The sequence below is a fragment of the Pseudonaja textilis genome, chromosome Z, assembly GCF_049901715.1.
Source record: "Pseudonaja textilis isolate UNSWEBS1 chromosome Z, rPseTex1.2, whole genome shotgun sequence".
In the NCBI taxonomy this organism is placed as follows: domain Eukaryota; kingdom Metazoa; phylum Chordata; class Lepidosauria; order Squamata; family Elapidae; genus Pseudonaja; species Pseudonaja textilis.
In genome coordinates this window covers 96,989,774-97,009,792 of record NC_142008.1, presented here as the reverse complement: position 1 = coordinate 97,009,792, position 20,019 = coordinate 96,989,774, and the positions used below count along the sequence as shown (strand labels likewise).

General features: G+C 37.0%; 2 protein-coding genes across 6 annotated transcripts in view; one reads left to right on the top strand and one right to left on the bottom strand.

Moving 5' to 3' along the window:
* Nucleotides 1-569: 569 nt before the first annotated feature.
* Nucleotides 570-15,176, top strand: SCRN2 (secernin 2). 4 transcript variants are annotated; one of them, XM_026710635.2, is made up of 9 exons: nucleotides 570-716; nucleotides 2,158-2,336; nucleotides 2,936-3,117; nucleotides 6,629-6,828; nucleotides 8,135-8,350; nucleotides 8,982-9,147; nucleotides 10,762-10,942; nucleotides 11,975-12,151; nucleotides 14,895-15,176. In XM_026710635.2, the coding sequence occupies exons 1-8, from the start codon at nucleotides 662-664 to the stop codon at nucleotides 12,131-12,133; spliced, it is 1,338 nt and encodes a 445-aa protein (XP_026566420.1). In that variant the 5' UTR covers nucleotides 570-661; the 3' UTR covers nucleotides 12,134-12,151; nucleotides 14,895-15,176. The 4 variants fall into 4 exon arrangements, with proteins under 4 accessions (XP_026566420.1, XP_087772538.1, XP_087772539.1 ...); XM_087916412.1 differs by having other exon boundaries at nucleotides 620-716; nucleotides 2,134-2,336; XM_087916413.1 differs by having other exon boundaries at nucleotides 621-817.
* Nucleotides 13,757-20,019, bottom strand: part of LRRC46 (leucine rich repeat containing 46) — an 8,528-nt gene continuing 2,265 nt past the window's right edge. For both annotated transcript variants that reach the window (XM_026710639.2, XM_026710641.2), the window contains exons 3-9: nucleotides 19,332-19,425; nucleotides 19,092-19,200; nucleotides 18,189-18,235; nucleotides 16,404-16,513; nucleotides 15,571-15,640; nucleotides 14,958-15,121; nucleotides 13,757-14,172 (exon numbers count right to left, since the gene is read on the bottom strand). In XM_026710639.2, the coding sequence (XP_026566424.1) occupies nucleotides 13,817-14,172; nucleotides 14,958-15,121; nucleotides 15,571-15,640; nucleotides 16,404-16,513; nucleotides 18,189-18,235; nucleotides 19,092-19,200; nucleotides 19,332-19,425 (950 nt within the window). In that variant the 3' untranslated portion in view covers nucleotides 13,757-13,816. The remainder of the gene's footprint in view (nucleotides 14,173-14,957; nucleotides 15,122-15,570; nucleotides 15,641-16,403; nucleotides 16,514-18,188; nucleotides 18,236-19,091; nucleotides 19,201-19,331; nucleotides 19,426-20,019) is intronic.

Here is a 20,019-nt window from a genome sequence, read left to right as displayed (position 1 = left end):
CCAAGATAAAACGGGCGGGCAATGCAGCCAGCTGTTTTCCACCGCTAAACTATCTCCTTGAAGCAATAGGGAAGTGAAGGATGTGAGGGGCAACACGTTAGCCTATTTGCTACACAGAGCGCAAGTTCCCTTGCCCGTAGACCGGAACGGGAGTCAAGTCCAAGGAGAACTTCGTTTGCCGCGGAGGTGCTTAAGAGTTTTGCCTTCCCAAACATCAAGAACAATTTAAGCTGCAGCGGCAGACTCTGAGCCTGATGGGTGCCTGTAGTTTTAGGATATCTGCAAGCATAATTTTCTTTTAATATTTTTTCTTTTAATCCAAAAACCAGATCACATAGCAGCACGCATCCACATTATGCACGTATAGGGCCTACCGTCCCTGTCCTATTGTTTCTTTTATTTTTCTTATATGTACCCATTTCATGTATTCATAACTATGTATATATTTATACCTATTATCTTGTAAGCGATTGACAAATCAAAATAAATAAATAAAAAACGTATCGCAGGACAAGTTTGGGAATTTGGTACTGAATAGTCTGCCGGCGCCACCTGGCGTCGCTTTCACTATCTCATTAAAACAAAAAAAACATCTTTTTGCAACTTCCGGCTAAATTAAAGGGCAATTCAACGTGGCCAAGTATTTCCCTGACCTCCTGCCATGGCAGATCCAGAAAGCCCGAAGAAACAGAGTCCAGAGTTGAAGGGATCTCTGAGTGAGTTGAAAGAAAAGTTGGGGGCTGGGAGAAAACGTAACCGAGAAGCCGTGGGTATTTGTGGAAGAGGCGTGAGGACACGCGGACGTGAAACGACTTTTGTAATCCTTGGTTGCTTTTTGTCAGCAGTTTGCATTGATATGGGGGTGGAATGGAGAGGGGGCGGGGGTCTCCTAATAAACAAGAACCGTTATTTCAAAAATAGATGAATGGAGCCGATTTTTCATTAGTTGTAAAAAAGGAAAGGAACTTGAAAGTCCAAAAAGTAAGCTTGCACAACAGGCACACCTGAGATTAATTAAACCACTTATATTTCAATTCACTCTGTTCTCGCGGGACCCCGGATCATAAAACAACCATGTGACCTGAGTTCGCGCAAGACAGTAGGCTAAATTTTGGTTGGCTTGCTGGTTTATGGTGCGAAGGCAGCTTGACAGCTGCAAAATATCAAAGGAGAGCTGGATTATCGTTGCAGGTTAACTTTAAGAAGAGACCTTAAATGGGATCTGCTCAACAAAGCATGTGCTTTGTATTGCAAACGAAGATTCGCTACAATATCTAGGAAAGGGATAAACAACAGAAAGAGGGAAAACAGTGGAAACAGTGGGTGAAAGATTTAGGCACCTCAAAGCGATTGTTGCTGTTTGATGCAGTGCACAAAGTCTAAGATGCCCAAGGAGCAGGAGGTCTTAGCAGAAGGACGAAGAAGAAAAGATTAAGAAGAAAAATTGAGGCTAGAGACATATATATAATTTATTCCTGGTACAAAAAGAAGAAATTTTGCCAAACCCTATTTAGAAAGATGGTTTTGAAGTGTTTGAAAGAAAATATTGCCATATGTATTTATATAATTTCTTTGTATATCTTTCAGTTTAAAGCTCTGTAGGAATGTAATGAAAATCATGTCATACAGATAACACAACCCAGTAATGCCCATTTTTAAAATCCTTTCATAGAGAAAACTTTCCCCACAATGCAGTATGGGACATGTTCAGTTAAAGACAATTGTGGCCAATTAAATCATGATTTCAGGAGGTTCAAGAAGAATTAAGTCACTACTGAAAAGGCTGACTGCTTTTTTAGATGCATATGTAGCGTTCTACTGTAAGTGTAGAATGAGTTGCAATAAGCTAGCTAGAGACTCATCCTCATGTTCTTGCTACTGTGATATAAAAAATATTTTACTATTTTTGAGTAACATGTTGCCATAATCCCTAGTCTAGAGGCTATTGTCATTTGTTCTGTTTTGATAGTGATAGTTTCTTTCTTCCAAACAAAGCAAGGTATTTAAAAATCTGAGCAATCAATTAGTTTTGAGTAAATTTTTATGGGTTGTGGAAGAAGAGATGGACCACGTAGGAAAAAAAGAGATTTTTGTTAAAAAAAATAAACAGAAAATGTAGATTACAATGTTCAGCTTTCTGTCTATAAACTTATGCAGATACAATGGCCAGCTTTTACCCTCCTGTACCATCCTCCTGCGACTGTTTCGTCTCACTTCCCCCAGCCTCTTTTGCCAAAGAGGTCATTTTTGGAAAGAATTCAGATCGGCCTAAAGATGAAGTTCAGGAGGTTGTCTATTTTCCAGCTGGATGTCATGTCAAAGGGACAAAGGTTCAGGTGAGTTGAAATCAGTCAGTGGGGAGAAGGTTGGTTGGAAGGATTGTTTAGGCCTCATTGACTCTTAAGTGCAGGAATCCAAATAAAAGCATGGGTTACCACCATCTGGATAATTAGTTCATTCACCACAGATTGACATGCTTGTCACGTTTAATGCATGAAATCTCCATGATGAGGTAAGAATACAGCACATTCCAAGTATGATCAAGAAAAAGAAATCAGATCCATCCAGAGCAGTCTTGTAAAAAACACATCCTATCCTGAGGGGAAAGTTGCATATAAATACATAAAGATATAAAGGTATGAAGATAAGTATGTTTGTCTCCAAAGATAGTACCTTGTCTTTCCTTGTATTTGTATATCACAGTAAGTAGCTGTTGGCCTAATCATGTAAAAAGAGTAAAGGCATCCTCAAATTAGCACAGGTCTTCATGACATATTTTATGACATTTATGAGGTTTTCTTGACCTTAGAGAAATTTGTAATTTCATTCTTCCAAGCGGGACTTTGACTTACATGTTGTGGTAAATCAGGCTTGGAGGTAGACTAAGAATTAAACCTCCAGAATTCTGATATGTATGGCCTGTCTTTCTCCACAGTGCACATATATTGAAGTCGACCAGGTAGAAAAGACACATGCAGTGATCCTGAGTCGCCCTGCCTGGCTGTGGGGAGCTGAAATGGGTGCCAATGAACATGGTGTCTGCATTGGCAATGAAGGTGTGTGGAGTCAAGAGCCAGTTGGGGAGGAGGAAGCCTTGCTGGGCATGGATCTTGTCAGGTAGGAAGCAACTTGGTGTAACTTGTAGAACCCACACCCAAAACCTGCATATTCTCTGCCTCTCTATAGTTGACATTTAGGCATTTCACCACTATGCTGCATCGTCACTGAACATTATGTCATAATGTTGCCTTTGCTTCTGGCCTGCTATCAAGTCAGCATCAGAACTCGAACTGCTCTATTACAGATCTGATAGGAAGGCAGGCTCAGGCAAAGGCCACATTCACACATTAACTATGGTATCTGAATAAAGAGTTTGAACTGTAAGTTCAGAAGAGTAAGTTTGTATTTGGGGGTCAATTTCCCATCTTTGCTTCTCTTTCAGGCAAATTATTTATTTTCTAATCTTGTTGGCCTTTTAGTAGAATAAGTATTTTTAACTAGCTGCATCCTCTTAATAGCCATATTGTGAAATTTTCTCAAAATTTGAAATGAGTGTATTAACCCTAAAAGATAAGGGCATAGGGTAGTGGCAGGCTAGCAATACATTTATGATTGCCAAGTATATTCCTGCATACCTCAAGGTATGCCTCTTGCTTCCTTAAGAATTGAGATTTTCAAAACATATGGAATGGGCTTGACATCTCTCATGCTTTAGTTACCTCCTAGTCCAGGGGTGTCAAACTGGTAGCCCACAGGCCGGATGCGTCACGTGTAGGCCATGCCCATCCCTTGAAGGCAAAAAAGTGATAGGTCATGTGACATCAACGTGACGCTGCGAGTTTGATATCCGTTGGACTGTTGCAACATCTTCTATATGGGCTGTCCTTGAAGATCATCTGGAAGCTGCACTTGGCCCAGAATGCAAGGTGTAGATAGTTATGGATGCAGTTGAGTATATCAGGTAATAGCATTATTTGTTATCTGCTCCTGTAGGTTTCCAGGTGCAATTCAAGGTGTGGAGTTTAATCTATAAAACTTACGTGGCACAAAACTAGGGAATTCTCAGGGCTATCTGTCTTCAATTATTTTTGCTTGTCTGTGGGCTGACACCATCCCACATACTTAATAGGATAGGCATATTTCAAGTCCTTTCCTTGAAGCAATGTCACCTGATGAAGAGGTGTGCTTTTTTTTGTTGAGACACCCTCTGAAAAATAAAACAAAACTCAGGGCAGTGACGTGACTAATCAGGTAATCTTCAACTTACAACGATTTTTTCTATGGCCATTCAAAGTTAGAGTAGTGCTGAAAAAAGTGAGTTATGACCATTTTTCATACGTTAACCCATTGTAGCCTTCCCATGGTCACATAATCCAAATATGGATGCTTGGCAACTGGCATATATTTATGACTGTCGTGGTATCCCAGAATCATGTGATCACCTTTTGCAAACTTTTGACAAAGTCAGTGAGAAAGCCAGATTCTTTTAACAACCACGTTAACTGCAGTGATTTATTTAACAATTAGGCAAGATAGATCATAAAATGGGGCAAACTCATTTAAACTGTCTTGCTTAGCAACAGAAATGTTGAGCTCAGTTGTGGTCGTAAGTCGAAGACAACCTGTACTCCTGCCTCCTGTTTGCCTCAACAACTTTGGGAGGTGAGTTGGGCTGAGAAAAAGTGACCTGCCCAAAGTCGTCTAGCCAGCTTTCATACCTAAGGAAGTTTAGAACTCAGAGTCCTCTTAACATTTTTATTTAAAAAATTTAATTACAAAAATGAAAAATAATGCAAACTAAAAAGAAATAGGAAAAAAAATAAAAAGTGCAAGAAAGAAAAAGAGGAAAGGGAAACTTCAAGAAAGCAACTTATAATTTTCATCAGGTCAAGTGTAAGTAATTTTACTATCTCTCCACAGATATAAAAGATATTAAATAGATATAAAAGATTAACATATAAAAGTCTTCATCCCATAACTCTACTCTTAAAGGTCAAATAAAAAACATCTTTTCCAAAATAGATATCAGCAAAACTTGAAAGAGAATCCTGAACTAATCACATTATATTTATGTAACAAATATAAAACTCATCATTCCATAGCTCTTAGCTGTAAGCAAATCCAATACCCAACGTCTTTACCAATTTAGATTTCAGAAATCCAGAAAGAACCCCCCAAATTACCATGTCCAGTTTTAACTCTGATCAAATAAAACAACTTTATGTTTCTTCCTTTTTATAAAATTTATCTTGTTCCTTAATCTATTCAAATGATTATTGATCTTTGTCTTGAATTCCTTCAAAACTTTAACAAACCTCTTTAATCAAGACATTAAAATTATTATTGAATTAGTATTTTTATTTCTTACTTTTTAGAGCTTTTCAATTTTTGTTATATGTAAAAGATTCTTGTTTACTTTGTTCTCTATAATTATTCAGATAAGTTGTCTCCCAAATATTTTATGTAATAGCATCTACTAGTATTATAGTTTCTTCTGGGAATATGATATTCATAAAACACATTACATACTGTGATGTAGAAATCAGACTGAAGTCCTTCAATAATTCCTTCACAAAGCCTCAAGTGCCATTATAGGTTGTTTATGTTGTTATGTCTCCAATATTGAAAATATTGCATTTATTCTTTAAAATTGATTTCAAAGGATTATTAAGGATTGAAGGTACTCACTCAGTATTTTCAGCCTTGTCATTTTAATGATATTTAACTTCTTCAAAGCAGGTAATTGGCACTTTCTAAGGATGGTTAGCAAAGGAAGTGCAAATTTAGTGTCCTTTGAAGTATCCTCATAAGAAGCAACTATATGTAGGGCAATTCCCTTTCCTTTTCCCTCCCCTCTCCTCCAGAGAGGGTTGAAAATGTCAATCTACATATTGGCTTCTTGTTCTTAGCTACCATTGTCAGCTCTGTCAACTTTTTTGCAGACTTGTCTTCTGTCTGTGCCATTTCTTCCTATAATCTCCAGGTTTCTAGATCAGCACCTTAACCACTACCCTAAGTTGCCTCTTCCATTAATTATTATGATTTTAATTGTAACTATAACTCTTCAGAACCCATACAAATTTCCTTAATTAATTTTAATTTAATTGATTGTAGACTAGCCACTAACCAAACTTAGCTTTTTCTGAACCAAAGTAGAAACAGCTCTGATCTGTACTCTGATGAAAGTCCACGAAGTCATTCCAAGGCTGTAGGCTGAGGGAATTTTTTAAAGAAATCAAGAAACAAGGCACAGCAAACTTGATAAAAAGCTCTATGGGTATATCTATGATGTCACCAACAGCTAATTCCAAATTGAAGAAGTTTGACTAAAACTCCATGGGTTTTGGAAGGTATTTTAAGATGTAGTGGGTTGCTACAAAATGCAGGGAATGGTCTCTATTCCGCAACAATGGGAACCAAGAAAAGATTAAAATACTGTTGCTGTCTTAATTTATTGATCAAATTTAGATTTCATTGACACTATCCTGATACTATCTTCCTTCATCCTCCCCGCTAAAAGACCATTTATCATATAATATATTTCTTTTTAGAAATATCAATTAATACATTAATTAAGCAACTGCTAAACACATTTGAGATGTTAATAGCAATGAGCACTATATTTCAGACTGGGTCTGGAGAGGGGCAGTAGTGCCAGTGAAGCAGTCCAAGTCATAACAGCTCTTCTGGAAAGCTATGGTCAAGGGGGCAACTGCAAGGAAGCGCCAACTCCTTTTGTCTACCATAATACCTTCCTCCTGGCGGACCGCACTGAAGCCTGGGTGTTGGAAACAGCAGGACGGTTTTGGGTGGCTCAGAGGATCCAAGGTGGGCATTTGGTTTATTTGTTTTTTTAAATAAAGAATGTACTGTGACATATTAGAAGGGTACAAAGGATTTTGAGTTTAAAATATATTTCAATCTCATCAGAAGTATCCTAATTTTATTCTAACGTTGCTAGTAGTGATCGGAATGCAAACAGCTTCACTTGGAATTGGTTTAACCTTGAATTATAGCTATTTTAAGTGTAGAACATTTCCAGTAAGGTTAGAAAGCAAAGATATGCAAATCCCATCCACCATCTTATTTGACCTGAAATAAATATAAATTTAATAACGACATCAAAGAAAAACTATTTTGACTCTAAACTTCTTGCTTATGTGACAGTAAGTTCTACTTCATTCAGTGGCCTTATTTCTGAGTAACCATATATAAATTTTGATTTTTGCCTGCTCTTTGCCAAAACAGGCTTTTTCAGCTGTAATTTGACATTCATTTCCTAGTTCTTCCTGGGCCAGGGGTCTTTATAAGCAAACTGGTTGAAAATTGAGAATTATGCAGGGCTCAATCTGACAGAATTATAAACATTCCTCAGTTGCCGAATTTGTACTGTGACTTTCTGCATTTCAAGAAGGAAACTTATTTAAGATTTTAAATTTGAGAGAAAATCCAAATACCCCTTCACACAGAGACAAAAACAGAAAATTCTTCTTTGCCCATATATGAGATGACATCTATCTATTTCTTATCCTCATTCTACTTTGATCCCCTCCAAGGTTTATTTCTGTATCTCACCAGCAAAAAGTTAACCTCCCCGGTTGAAAACATGTTTGTATGAGCTTCCTGGCAAGCTACTATAAAGATAAATTAAGATCCCTGTCTCTCTTGTCAGTTATCTCCTCCTTTGATTATAAAGGATGCTGTATGTTGGATCTTCCCTGGGAGATTCCAATATTTTGTAAGAATGCTCTTTCAAGAATTAGCATTGATTGATTTATATCCTTCATAAATATTTGTCTGCTCTCTTTTGGGCCTTTCTGCTGCTTGAACCTGAGATTTCAAAGTGGATTTCTGGTAGAATATAAAAGGAAACAACTTCTTACCCATATAAGGTGCTCAGACATTTCTTCACGCTTAAGCCAAAATGTTACTGGAATTCAGCTTAAAGCACTACGGGGGTATATAAGTGCTATTTCTATTTCTTCTGTATGGGATGACTGGAAAAGAGAATGCCTTTTTAAAAAAAGACTACCAGAACATTATATATATATATATATATATAAAAGACTCTGCCAGCAGTAGAGCAAATACTAACATTTTAATAAACAGTATTATTTTTCCTTCAACCACACAGAAGGTGGCCAGAACATTTCAAACCAGTTAACGATTGGTACCAACATTACCAGTGAACATATGGGTCTAAGACAACATGCTCAAGAGCAAGGATGGTGGAATGGTCAAGGAGAGTTCAATTTCACAGAAGTGTTTTCACTCATCCATCAACCTGTCCGCATGGAGGCAGCCAAAGCTCGGTATTGTGCTGGCCAGAAGCTGCTACATCAACACTCAGGTGGGCTTTCAAAATAAATGAAGAGAAGGACGTTGGAAGTCAGATTCATGTGGAAATGGGGATCTGAAGGAATGGTGTCCTGCTGCTTAGGGATACCTTCACACAACCTTTCTTAAGCTTGTCCTTCAATGCTTCAACTCCTAGAATGCTGATTGAATCAGTCTAGGTGATTTGAAGCCACTTCTGGTACTCTCCACATGTGTGAAATTTCAATTCAAAGAATTCCCAGCATAATCAATTCTGGGCGTTGAAGTCCAACACATCTGATGGATGCCACATTAATGGAAAGGTGCTTCAGCAACACCCAACTCACTCAATCTCAGTTCAGCAAAATACTGGGATAGTGTAGAGGAGCTTTTTCCAATTTTTACCTTCCAGCTTCTATTTTCAATAGGGTTACTGTGAATGGTAATCCTGGGAGTTAAAGACTTATGGGCATAATTTGAAGTCCATTGCAGTTGGAGGGTTCTTTTGTCTGTGTGTGCAAATATCGTCCTGCCCATCTCATCTATCTGAGGGTACCTATGAATTCTGCAGTAACAAATGTAAAAAATATTTTGAAAATTAAAATGATGGAACAATAGATGTTCTTTCCTCCTTGGTTTTCATGTATCATTCTTTATCATTGTAGGACAAATTACTGCTGAGACAATTATGTCCATTTTAAGTAACAAAGCCAGTGGGATCTGTGTTGACTCTGAAGGTTTTTGTACCACAGGAAGTATGGTATCCATCCTCCCTCAAAATCCCCTTCTACCTTGTGTCCATTTTTTCACTGCCACCCCGGATCCTTCTAGGTGAGCAGCAGTTATGTATAATGAATCTTCAACTGCACACATAGAGAAAATCCAGACTTTCCTCCCATTCACAAGATGTAAAACAGTAGGCCACCATACATTCTGTTGCCATTACTGCGGATTAATCTTCTGTCTTGGTAGGAAAGCTAACAAGTGAGGCTTTTCCTTCTGTTTTAATTTGGTGCAAATTAAGGAAAATGATTGGTGGATTCTGCAGCTTTTATTCTCATCCACCTCATGTCACCAGCTAGTGGAAACAACAGTCCTTCTGTTTAACATGGGGTAAGCTGGAGATGCGTGTGCATGGCCATGTACTTAGAATAGCTAGTGTGGACACAGTCGATTTGTCCAACTTACAGATTGTAGGCATTTAGATGTTCTATGTTATTTATCTGGCTATTTGTAGTGTTAGGCTTATACTCTTCTGAATGAGCATTAAGCATACGTCCAAAAATAGCTGGCTGACAGATTTCCCCCATGAACACCAGATGAGGCAGGAATAAGTAGCATTTTATTGATAGAGGCAGCCAAAAACCTATAATGGACATATTAGGAGGTTGCATAAAGCCCAGCAAGTGCTTTGGAAAAGCACTGGTCAGAAAATACAGAGGCAAATCCTGATATCCATAGATGGCAGTGCCACAAAACTGGAGAGGGCAAGCCTTTCCCCAATAACCTGAAGTGAGCAGGTGGGCAGGTCCCAGTCTCCCACCAGGAATCACATTGTCAATGAAATGTGCAAAATTGTGCCAGGAGAAGAGGAGAATGCCACTTTATAATTGGGACAACATTTATCTGCCTCCATGGTAGACAGAAGATGACACAATGTCAGCATGTTATAGAAAACTGGTACCTGGGACACCTTTGTAACTTTGTCTGATATCTCACAGCAATTAGGACTAGAAGCAATGCATCTAAAAATGAATATCTCTGAGCTCAGATTTGTAAGGTTTCTTAGGAAAAAAATGAGACACCACAAGAATTTGAGCAAGTATTTTTACTTTCAAATGAGACATATTTCCAAAGGCAATTTAAATCAGCTAGTGTCCAATTTTCTTTCTTCTGCTGTTTTGATGTGATGAAGCAGATGCTGGCCTCTTTTGATGCACCCGTTGATTGTTTTGAAAATTTTATTAACCTTCTTATCACTGTGTAAACAGTTTTCCCAGTCACATGAAAATGAACCTAAGCCTCTTCTTGCCAACCTCAGCTTTTCATAACGCTCCCCTTGAAGTTTCAATAGATGCAAAATATATCTGAACACGTTTGAGCAGCATGTTCTTCGTTACTTCTGGCTGCAGTTGAAAGGAATCGGGCAAATGTAGGAGCAGATGCTGTTCACCTTTTCTAGCCTTAAGCCATTTTTTCAGTACTTCAGATTGCATGCTACATGTGTGAAAAAGAGCAATCTTTCATGTGAAGTTTGGGTTACATAGCTCTAGTCATGCACTGTAATCGAGGACTGCCTGGATTGTATTGTTGTGTTAGTCTCCCACCCCCACCCTGTTCTTGCTCCTGTTCATGCTTTAGAGATTTCAAATTTTTAAATTAAATTAATAGAGAGCCTACTTTTTGAATATCACACTAATGGCTTCCCTTTTCTCTTCTTGGCAGGTCTATCTTCAAGCCATTTGTCTTTGTTCCCAATGTTACTCCCTTCCCTCAGGTGAAGTCTCCGAGTTTTGGTGAAAAAGACCCCATTAGGGAGACCCCAAGATTTCAAAGTCGAGTGGACCGTCGACACAATCTCTACAAGCAACATCAGTTAGCCTTGGAAGTCACAGATTGTAATCAGGTGAACTTCCAGTTATGTTGTGCAGCCCTCACAATTTTAAACTGTCAAGCTTTATCTCTCCTTGAAGCAACTAATGGATGGAATTGGCAGGAATTCAAATGTTAGCTAGAAAGAAAAGGTAAGAGCTGATGGGTTATGAAACGGAGGGCCCCAAAATGCTCTCCCGTTGAGTACATTTAAGCAGAGACTGGGTTGGCATTCTGTTAATTGCATCATGCTTTGTAGAACTAGCTTTGACCAAATAATCTTTCACAATACCATCTATGTTTTTGATAATTTGCTTCAAATAGCTTAAGGAATTGAGATGGAAGTCCTTGTGGAACATGTGTGGACCTCTTTATAGTTGTCTTCAAGACTAACAAATTTAGTGTGACATAAGCAGTCAGATTTTTTAGTTGCAACAACCAATCCATAGACACAAAGCCTTCTGGCTCAGGTTAGGATAACTTGCTAGCTGTTCTCAGAGAACTGTCCACATGCCTCTATCTCATTGTCTATTTGCAGCTGAAGTTGCCCTTAAATAGCTTTTGGCACTACTGAGAAACTTAAAAGGAATCATCTTTGAAATTGCTCTATTTTATCTTAAATACCTAAAAAAACACCTATGTTTCTATTAGGAAATACTATCAGTTAAAATAGAGCAGAAAGAGCTAACTAATTTGTTCCCCTCTTGATAAAGTTCTGAACATTAGACCAGCAGGAGGGAATACATTTGCAACTTAGAAGTAGAGATGATGTATCAAAGTAAGTCTTTTAATTTGATTTGTATTGCTTTTCCATATAACGTCTATTGTTTTTAGTTTGTTCACCTTCTATTTTGTTGTTTTACTTGAGATTTTAAATTAGTATGGATGAGGATTTGGACCTATTCCCTGTAGCGCATTGCATTCTCCTGGCATTTTTTGCCAGCTTTTGAATTTGCTTTTGGAGTTCATCTCCTCCAATTTTCATCAGGCAAAGCAATGCTGTAATTAAAAACAGCATCTTATGAATTTCTGTTCATATACCATCATTTCTCTCCTTCATTCCCAGCTTGAACAGCAGAAACTGCAGGAGGCTATGAAAACATTTCAGCAGCAAGTTCTGGAAAGTGTGAAAAGTATGTTAACAGGCTCTGTCCCTGTGAAACCCCAGGAGTTGGCTGGGCTCTTTTGCAATTCTGTGGATGCAGAACTCAAACTGTATAGGTGATATAGGCTTAATGGCCAGGTGGGTTGAGTCTTATTCCTTGTGCTACTGACAAATTGTCTGAATTTTTCTTCTTCTTAGGGTATACCTATAAAGGATTCTGAGCCAATCTAAAAGCATATCGTGTTCTCTGGGTGTCATGTCAGTAATAGTGAATAGCTGAATTTATTACTTCTCTTCATTGTTGTATAGATGTAACTGGAGCCAAAGCTAAGGTTTCTTTATTTTATCAATTTCTATTTCCTCTGTGAAAGGAATATTTGTTTTCAGATGGCTCTCAGCTCTTGAGCTTTAGGGTAAGCTAACTTCTGTTCCTGTTCTCAGCATTTCAAATAAGCTTACTTTTATTTAAATATACTGTTTATGTTTGCCCCTAACTCAAAGGTATTTCATTTATAAACAAGTTAAAAAGTATTAGTCCCAACACAGATCCTTGAAGAACTTCACCTCCCATTTATTCCTAGTCATTTCTTTCTGCCTTTAGTTTGCAGTCCATAAAAGGGCAGATTATTTTACTCCACCTCTGCTAAATTTACTCAGCTTTTCATAAGCGTTGTTGAAACTGTCAACTCTAGAAGGTTTGTGAAAGAGGTTTTATCTGTGGAATCTGTGCAGATTTTCCTTCTGTAAGATTTTTTTCTATGTGTCAAATTATTTATTGCTTAATTGTTTTTCTTTAATTACATGCCTACCAATTTGCCTGAAACAGATGTTAAGTGACAGACATATAATTTATGGGATATCCCTGGGTTCCTTTTAAAGATTGGTATCACATTTGATTACTTTCAGTCCTCTGACTGTGTAATTGATTTAAAGAAAAACTTACTTATTTCCTTTATGTTGCTGGGGGATGGAGGAATGAAAACTATAATAGTAGTGCCCTTAGATTATAATTATGTACTAAATTCTGGAAATTACAGCCATTGGCATGAGTACAAGATTCTGTCCAGTGTGATGGGTTTTAACTTTTTAGGAATTGTAAGGATACTTTTATTGCAACCTATGTTTTATTAATTTTGTACAAGGTAGCGGTCGTTTTTTGTATCCTCACTTTGGGCTGATGTTATACTTAAAAAGTGGGTTAGTAGGAAAAATTAAAAGAGCTATGATAACTAAAAATAGAACATCTCTGCAGATAATCCAATAGACACATTTTGTTTTGTTATGTGAGACTTTCTTGAGATTTGCCCACTCAAGTAGCCTTTTGAATTCCTATGAATCTGTGTGACATCTGGGGACTCATAAATATCAAGGATGGAAACAACATTTACAGTATCAGTTTTGGGAGGCTAAGGCCATTTAACTTTAGGAGACAAACAAGGAATGACATTGTATGTATTATACAACATAATTGCGTACATTGAATGAATTATTTATGTCTTGGGTATAATGACATCAGGATGCATGTGATGTCACTGTGGCCCTTATGCTGCAGATGGGATCATGTTGCAAAGGAATAGGACTAAGGCGAAAAATCTAACAAGCCCCTCCCCTTTTTCTCAGTAGAGTGTTTCTTGCAAGTTATTGTACAAGACTACTCATTTTTCTACTTTTCTGACTGGCAATCATATTCCCCCACCTCCTCCAGCATTAATTTATCTTGCTTATTTAAAAAATGGACAGTGCTTCACAAATGAAGTATATTTGTTTGATAAAAGTATTACGTAAGTAATGTTTCAACAAAAATCATTTTCTTATATTCTTGTTTGCAGTTTTAGCTGCACTAGATATTTTTCCTTTTGATATTTTTTGCTGAGTTGTGCCTTCATTTTTTTCCTTTGGAATATTCAGTCCTGCATCAACTGCTGGATTCACTGTTCTTTGTGGTGGATTCAAAACTGTATGGTTCTCAGTTTGAGGTAAATTGTTTAGAACTGGTAAACTTAGGAGTTCAGTTCTACCTTCACTGGTATTGAACACAAGCTGCGTCAGATTCTGTCGTTGTCTCAGCTCTTCTAGACGGGCTTCGTGTTCCCTCATTGCTGTCTCTCTCCGCCAGGCTGAGCGGCTACTGAATTCATTATGGACATCAACAAAGAAGTCTAGCAAAAAACCAGAATTAGGATAAAGTTGCAGTCCCCATAATCCATTCATTAAAAAAAAGTACCTAGCTGTTTTCAGCAAATTTGCATAGAATTGTAGAATGCAAATTATTTTTGTTAACATGGATACACATAAGCCAGAGGGTCAGACTCAAGGTATAGACTGAGCTAAAAGCACAGAATGTTTCTTCACTGAGTGCTGACTTGTTGAGTTTTGGGTTATATAACTGGGACATCTATTAGAGAAATCATGGCAGTCTTGAGTAAATATCAGCTCAGCCAGGAAGCTGCTCAAAGTCTATCGTTATCTCTTATTTTAAGAATAACAGGTTTAATCAAAATATTAAACATAATATAAATATAATTAAATACAATTACCAGTTTTTAAACAAAGATTAATATTTAGCAATTCCTTTTTATCTCTATTTTGGAAATAAAAGAGGTTCCTTGGTGAACATAAATGTCACTATAATTGATAATGACTATATTTGTAATGTACTTTTATATTGTGCATAATATTTATTTCCTGTGTACTATTGCTTTTAACCAGTGTTTCCATGGTTTCCCCCTTTGTTTTATATTTCCATTGTTCTTATGAGGTAAGTTAGGTTGAAAATGAATGACTTTAAGATTAGGAAACATGAAGGGAATCTGTATTTTTTGATGCTTCAATATTAACCATTTCAAGATAACTTATCTTCAGAAGTATTTTTTCATTGCAGAACTGAAAATCTTTGCTTCCACGTTGATCTAATACCCCAAATCTGGCCCTGCAATTGGAATACCTTTTTCTGTGCTCAGTGGCTCAAAGAGCTCTGGACAGTCCTCATAATCACTCTCTTCTGAGCTATTTTCCTCCTCTTCATTGTTCTGGAGTATGACTTTCTGCTTTGAGATGCCTTTGTTGTCCAGTTCTATCAGATGAGGCAGAGCTGCCAACACATACTCTCTAGAAATGGAAATACACGGCTGATGAAGTTGAAAATAAAAGTTTATCTCTGTGCTTTCCTCTTTAGTGATTAATGAAAGTAGGAGGCAAGATCTTTTACAATTGTGTTTTTGTTCTATTTTAAATGAAACTGATGATATAAGTTACACCATGTTTCTGGACATTGGCAAAGTGTGGCCTTCAACTTCCAGAATTACCCAGCCAACCATTCTGCCTCATTTCCCATGTTCCTAATGGATTTAGAACACCCTGTTTGCTTTATTCTATGATGTTGCAGTGGCCTTAGTGATGGGGTGCTACCTTCCAGAACTTAATACCTTCCAGATAGGTATCCAGATAGTGGTTCTGACGCTGGCTGGGATAAAGGAAGTTCCAGATTCAGCTTGAAGGACAATGTTAGAACAGGATGAGTTATTATGAATCAGTATGATTTGCTTTCCTGGTTTTACCTGTAGCCTTTTCGAGTCATGCATTTATTTCCAGTCAGGTCAAGGATGGCAAGGTTCAGGGGCAACTCATCTATATAAACCAGAAGGTGTAAATAAGGAAACTGGTAGGAATGCAAATGGATAGAGATTGATGCATAATTTTTTGGAGATGCATGGGGCTGGTTCATGTTTTTATGAACTATTATCAAAGAACTATTTGCAACTATTTATTATTTTATTAAATTGCTAAATAAATACTTCACATATCTGATTTAATACTATAAAGTGAAAGGCTGAATTTCAACAATATAGTGTTTTACAGTATAGTATTAGTTTAGTACTAGTACTAGTACTAGTACTAGTACTAGTATAGTATAGTATAGTATAGTATAGTATAGTATAGTATAGTATAGTATAGTAGTGGTTCATATAATATTTTCACAACCAATGGAGGAATATAAGAATTGATCAACATTGTTTGATCCAATTCTTCTAGTTGTAGAGCAGACCTGGGCATTTTATTGCCCCTGAACAACATTCAGCCCTTTGACTGTCCAGCCTGTGTGAGATTAGTTGAAAATTAGAAATCAAATGTCAATAAGTGTGCAATATGCACACAAATCAGCAGAATTAATTTCAGCCTATTAGTTCAGCTCTCCACAGTAGCCCCAGTTTTTCATGTAACCCCCTTGGGAATATTAATTGCCCACCCCTTTAGTAAAGGCTATAGCTCATGATTCAGATGGTTGATAATTAATGGTTATTGAGTTATATTTCCAACATACCAGGAAAACACAAGTTTGAGAATGGCTGGTATAGATAACAAAGATGAACAGAGGAATAGACAGACTAACCTATGTCTAAAGTATCAATACAATTCTGTGAAAGATCCAGAAATTTCAACTTGAGGAGAGGTTGGAGGTTCTCTATTTTGTTGATGCAATTCCCAGATAATGATAGAAACCTGGAATCATATAAGAAGGCAAGATATTGAAATTGCAAAATCCTTAAGATAATAGTAACACACTGCCTTTCAGGAGAAGGGAAATATACTGAAGCCATGATACATTAATGGGTGGATGACATCATAAAACATGCAATCTATTTCTTACCACTAGAGTTACAATCCAACATTCAAATGAGTGTTTCATTACCTGTCAGGGCTGGAAATCAACTACAATTTTTTTTATTCTCATTTATGAATCCCTCTTTTAAAATTGGTCTCGTTCTCACTGAAGTGATAAGTATAATTCATTCATGTAAAAAATTAGCAAGTGAAAAATAATGTAAAACTATGTTAGTTTTTTATACTGAATACTTTTTAATTTAGCGATGATCCCATCTGCAGTTGTAATATTACATACTAGACATAGGCCTTTTATTCTTAAGGTAAACAAGCCTAGAGAAGAGTGGGTGGCTTTTGGGTACTGAAGCTAATTCTACTTCAATTGGTACATACTCACAACACACACAACCATCTCAGTTGTTTAGCTGCAAGTTAGTTCTCTAAAACTGTTATACAAAAAACTAATTATCTGATTTAGCAGACAGGAAAAGCAGGTGGAACTATATGATACGTAGACATAGCTATTCTTATATTTATATATGATAATTTATTTTTATGCCACTCATTTCCCCTGTAAGGTGACTCTGGGTGGCTTATAGGTTATGAAACAAGTAGAAAAATAATTAAAACTATACAAATTAAAATTTAAAAAACTATACTGAAACCAGAACTAAGAGGCAGACAGGATGGGTTGAAGTCTTAGCCTGTCAACCATTTCCCTCAGGGCCTCAGGTCAACCAGCAACGTCAATTTAATACCTTTCAGAAGGCCAAAAGGGTGAGAGTGTTCTCACTTCTGATGGTAGAATCTTCCACAAAATTTAGGCCATGATAGAAAAGACTATTCTCCTTGGACCTGCCGGCTGGAATTTCTTAGCAGATGGGATCCATAGCAGGCTTCTTCCTTTGGCGCAAGTGGGGCAGACTAGTCTCATTGGGAGAGATGGCTCCTCAAATACTCTGGACCCATGTCATATAGGGCTTTAAAAGTAACAACCAACATCTTGAACTGGTTCCAGAAACAAACTGGTAACCAATGCAGCTCAAACAATAATGATGTTATGTGTGGGGCTTAGAAGCTTTCAGGACCACGTGCCACTACTTTCTGCACCTGCAATTTCCAAATACTACTTAAGGATAGCCCCATTAGAGCATGTTGCAGTAATCCAGCTGAGAAATGACTAGGGCATGACTTATGCCCTATGCATGGGGCCGCATAATCCAGGTAAAGGAAATGGTACAATGCAAAATTGTGCAAAGGCCTTCCAAATTATGATTGGTGCCTGCTCTTTGATCAGGAGTCATAAAACTAGGAAGACCCCCAAGTTCTGCCTCAGATCTGCCTGGGGTAGTATAACCCCATCCAGAGTTAATGATAAGCAACAAGTGTGATTTGTTTGAAGCATTTAATCTATTACTATCATTTGATGTATATATTTTATCATTTATTTTATCACAGCTACTTGGACACAGTTTAATGCACACTGAATTGTTTTACTTTCATACAAACTAAGGACAATTTTCCAGCTTCCCTTTTTAATGATTTAAATCATGTAAATTAAAAATATACTTACTTTAAGTTTGGAAAGCAGTTTAAGTTTTCAATTTTCTTTATTTGATTCTAAAAATGAAAATAGTGCAAGTCTCAGTACGTTAATAAATGCAGGAAAGGCATTTGGAAAGATTAATTTACTGTATATGAATATGTGTGTGGATTTTGAAAAGGAGTCTTTCTCCTAACTATTAGGTCTCTGTGGAGTCCTTAAGATACCTGGTACTGTTTTATCTATAAAATCACCAGGGCTGTCATCCCAAACTCCTGAAAAACAAGATCTATTTGTGGACATCTCTGAAGCCTATTTTCCTGATGCATTTTACTGCTGTAACCTTGTAAAACATTATAAGAAATACTATTAAGAATGGCAGATTATTTTGGAAAGACCAAATCCAATATGCATCCAAGAAAAATATTTTGTCCTTCATATTGGATTTAGTATTTGCTTTAAAAGTAATAAAATTAGCACCAAACCAAATTCTAATTCATCCTATCAAGATATCTAGATTCCTTATTTATGAATTCTGCTAAATATTTTTTCTGTACATCTTCAGTAGTCCAACAACAACTAAAATAGGCAAGATACTAAGCACATAAATCATGTTAAAACAGTGATCTGTCACTACTTCCAGGATTTGTGTGTGTGTGTGTATGTGATACACTTTCAGACCCTGAAATCTTGAAATGTGAAATATTTTTAAAACAGGCTTCTCTAATCCAGTGCTCCAATTATGATGGACAGTTGCTATCATTCCCAACCAATGTAAGCTCTGTCACTTTTTTCAAAGGGAGTTGGGATGTAGCTAGTGGTACATACCAACAGTGAAGGTTCATGCTTCAAATGCCAAGAAAGAAAGAAAAAATATTGCCTTTCAAAGATAGTGCTGCATTCAGTAGCAAAGAATATGGCAGAGTATGTTACCTGTTGTAAATAGATGCTGTGGACATGTTTTAATTCTGGCAGGTTGGCAATGCAGCTAATTCTCTCCCTATCTAGCCGTAGGACCTGTAGAGAAGTCAAGGCTTCAGATCTGGAATTGGAGAGATGTTTCCAGTCAGAAACATTATACCTCTTCTCCCTTCCACCCTCCCCATGCCTGCAAAAAGTATTACCAGAACCTGAAAGTTTCGTATTAATTTAAGTAATAGCTGGAATACTCACATTGTCTCTGGATCCTCTTTCTCCACTGGTATGTTCCTCTGGACAATAAGAGATTTTGTCAAGCACACCCCTTCAGTGGGGGGTTGTAAATTAGCTGAAAACAAGTAAACAAAGGATTCTAGTTTATCTAGATTTAAATCAGTATATCAGCTAAACAACTGAAATGATAAAAGCAAACCTTGTTATTGTAAAGGTTCATCAGGAAGAAAAAAAACCTCTCAAAGAAAATAAAAGATAATATATTTCCAGAATATATCAAGAAGGAAGAGGAAGATTCTTCATTTTATATAGAATATTGTTTCCTGGCTACAGTTCTACTTATAGATTGTATTATATAGTTTATTTGCCAAAATGTTGTTATTACTGGTGGAAAAAAACTACCTGAGACATGATTACTTTTAATAAGAGTTAATCATAGTTAAAGTAAACCCATTGAAATGAATGGGATAAATTAACTGTGATTACTGTAAGTCCCACTGATTTCAATCAGCCCATGTTAAGAGAATAAATCTTATAGGAAGTATATAATGCAGGGGTGTCAAACTCACAGGTTGCAGGCCGGATGCATCACATGCTGGCCCCACCCGGTTTAGCGAAGGCGGGGAAAGTCCTAATAAGTCATATGATACTGCCGCAATGATGCGAGTTTAACACCCCTGATATAATGGATGAGTCATTTTATCTACCA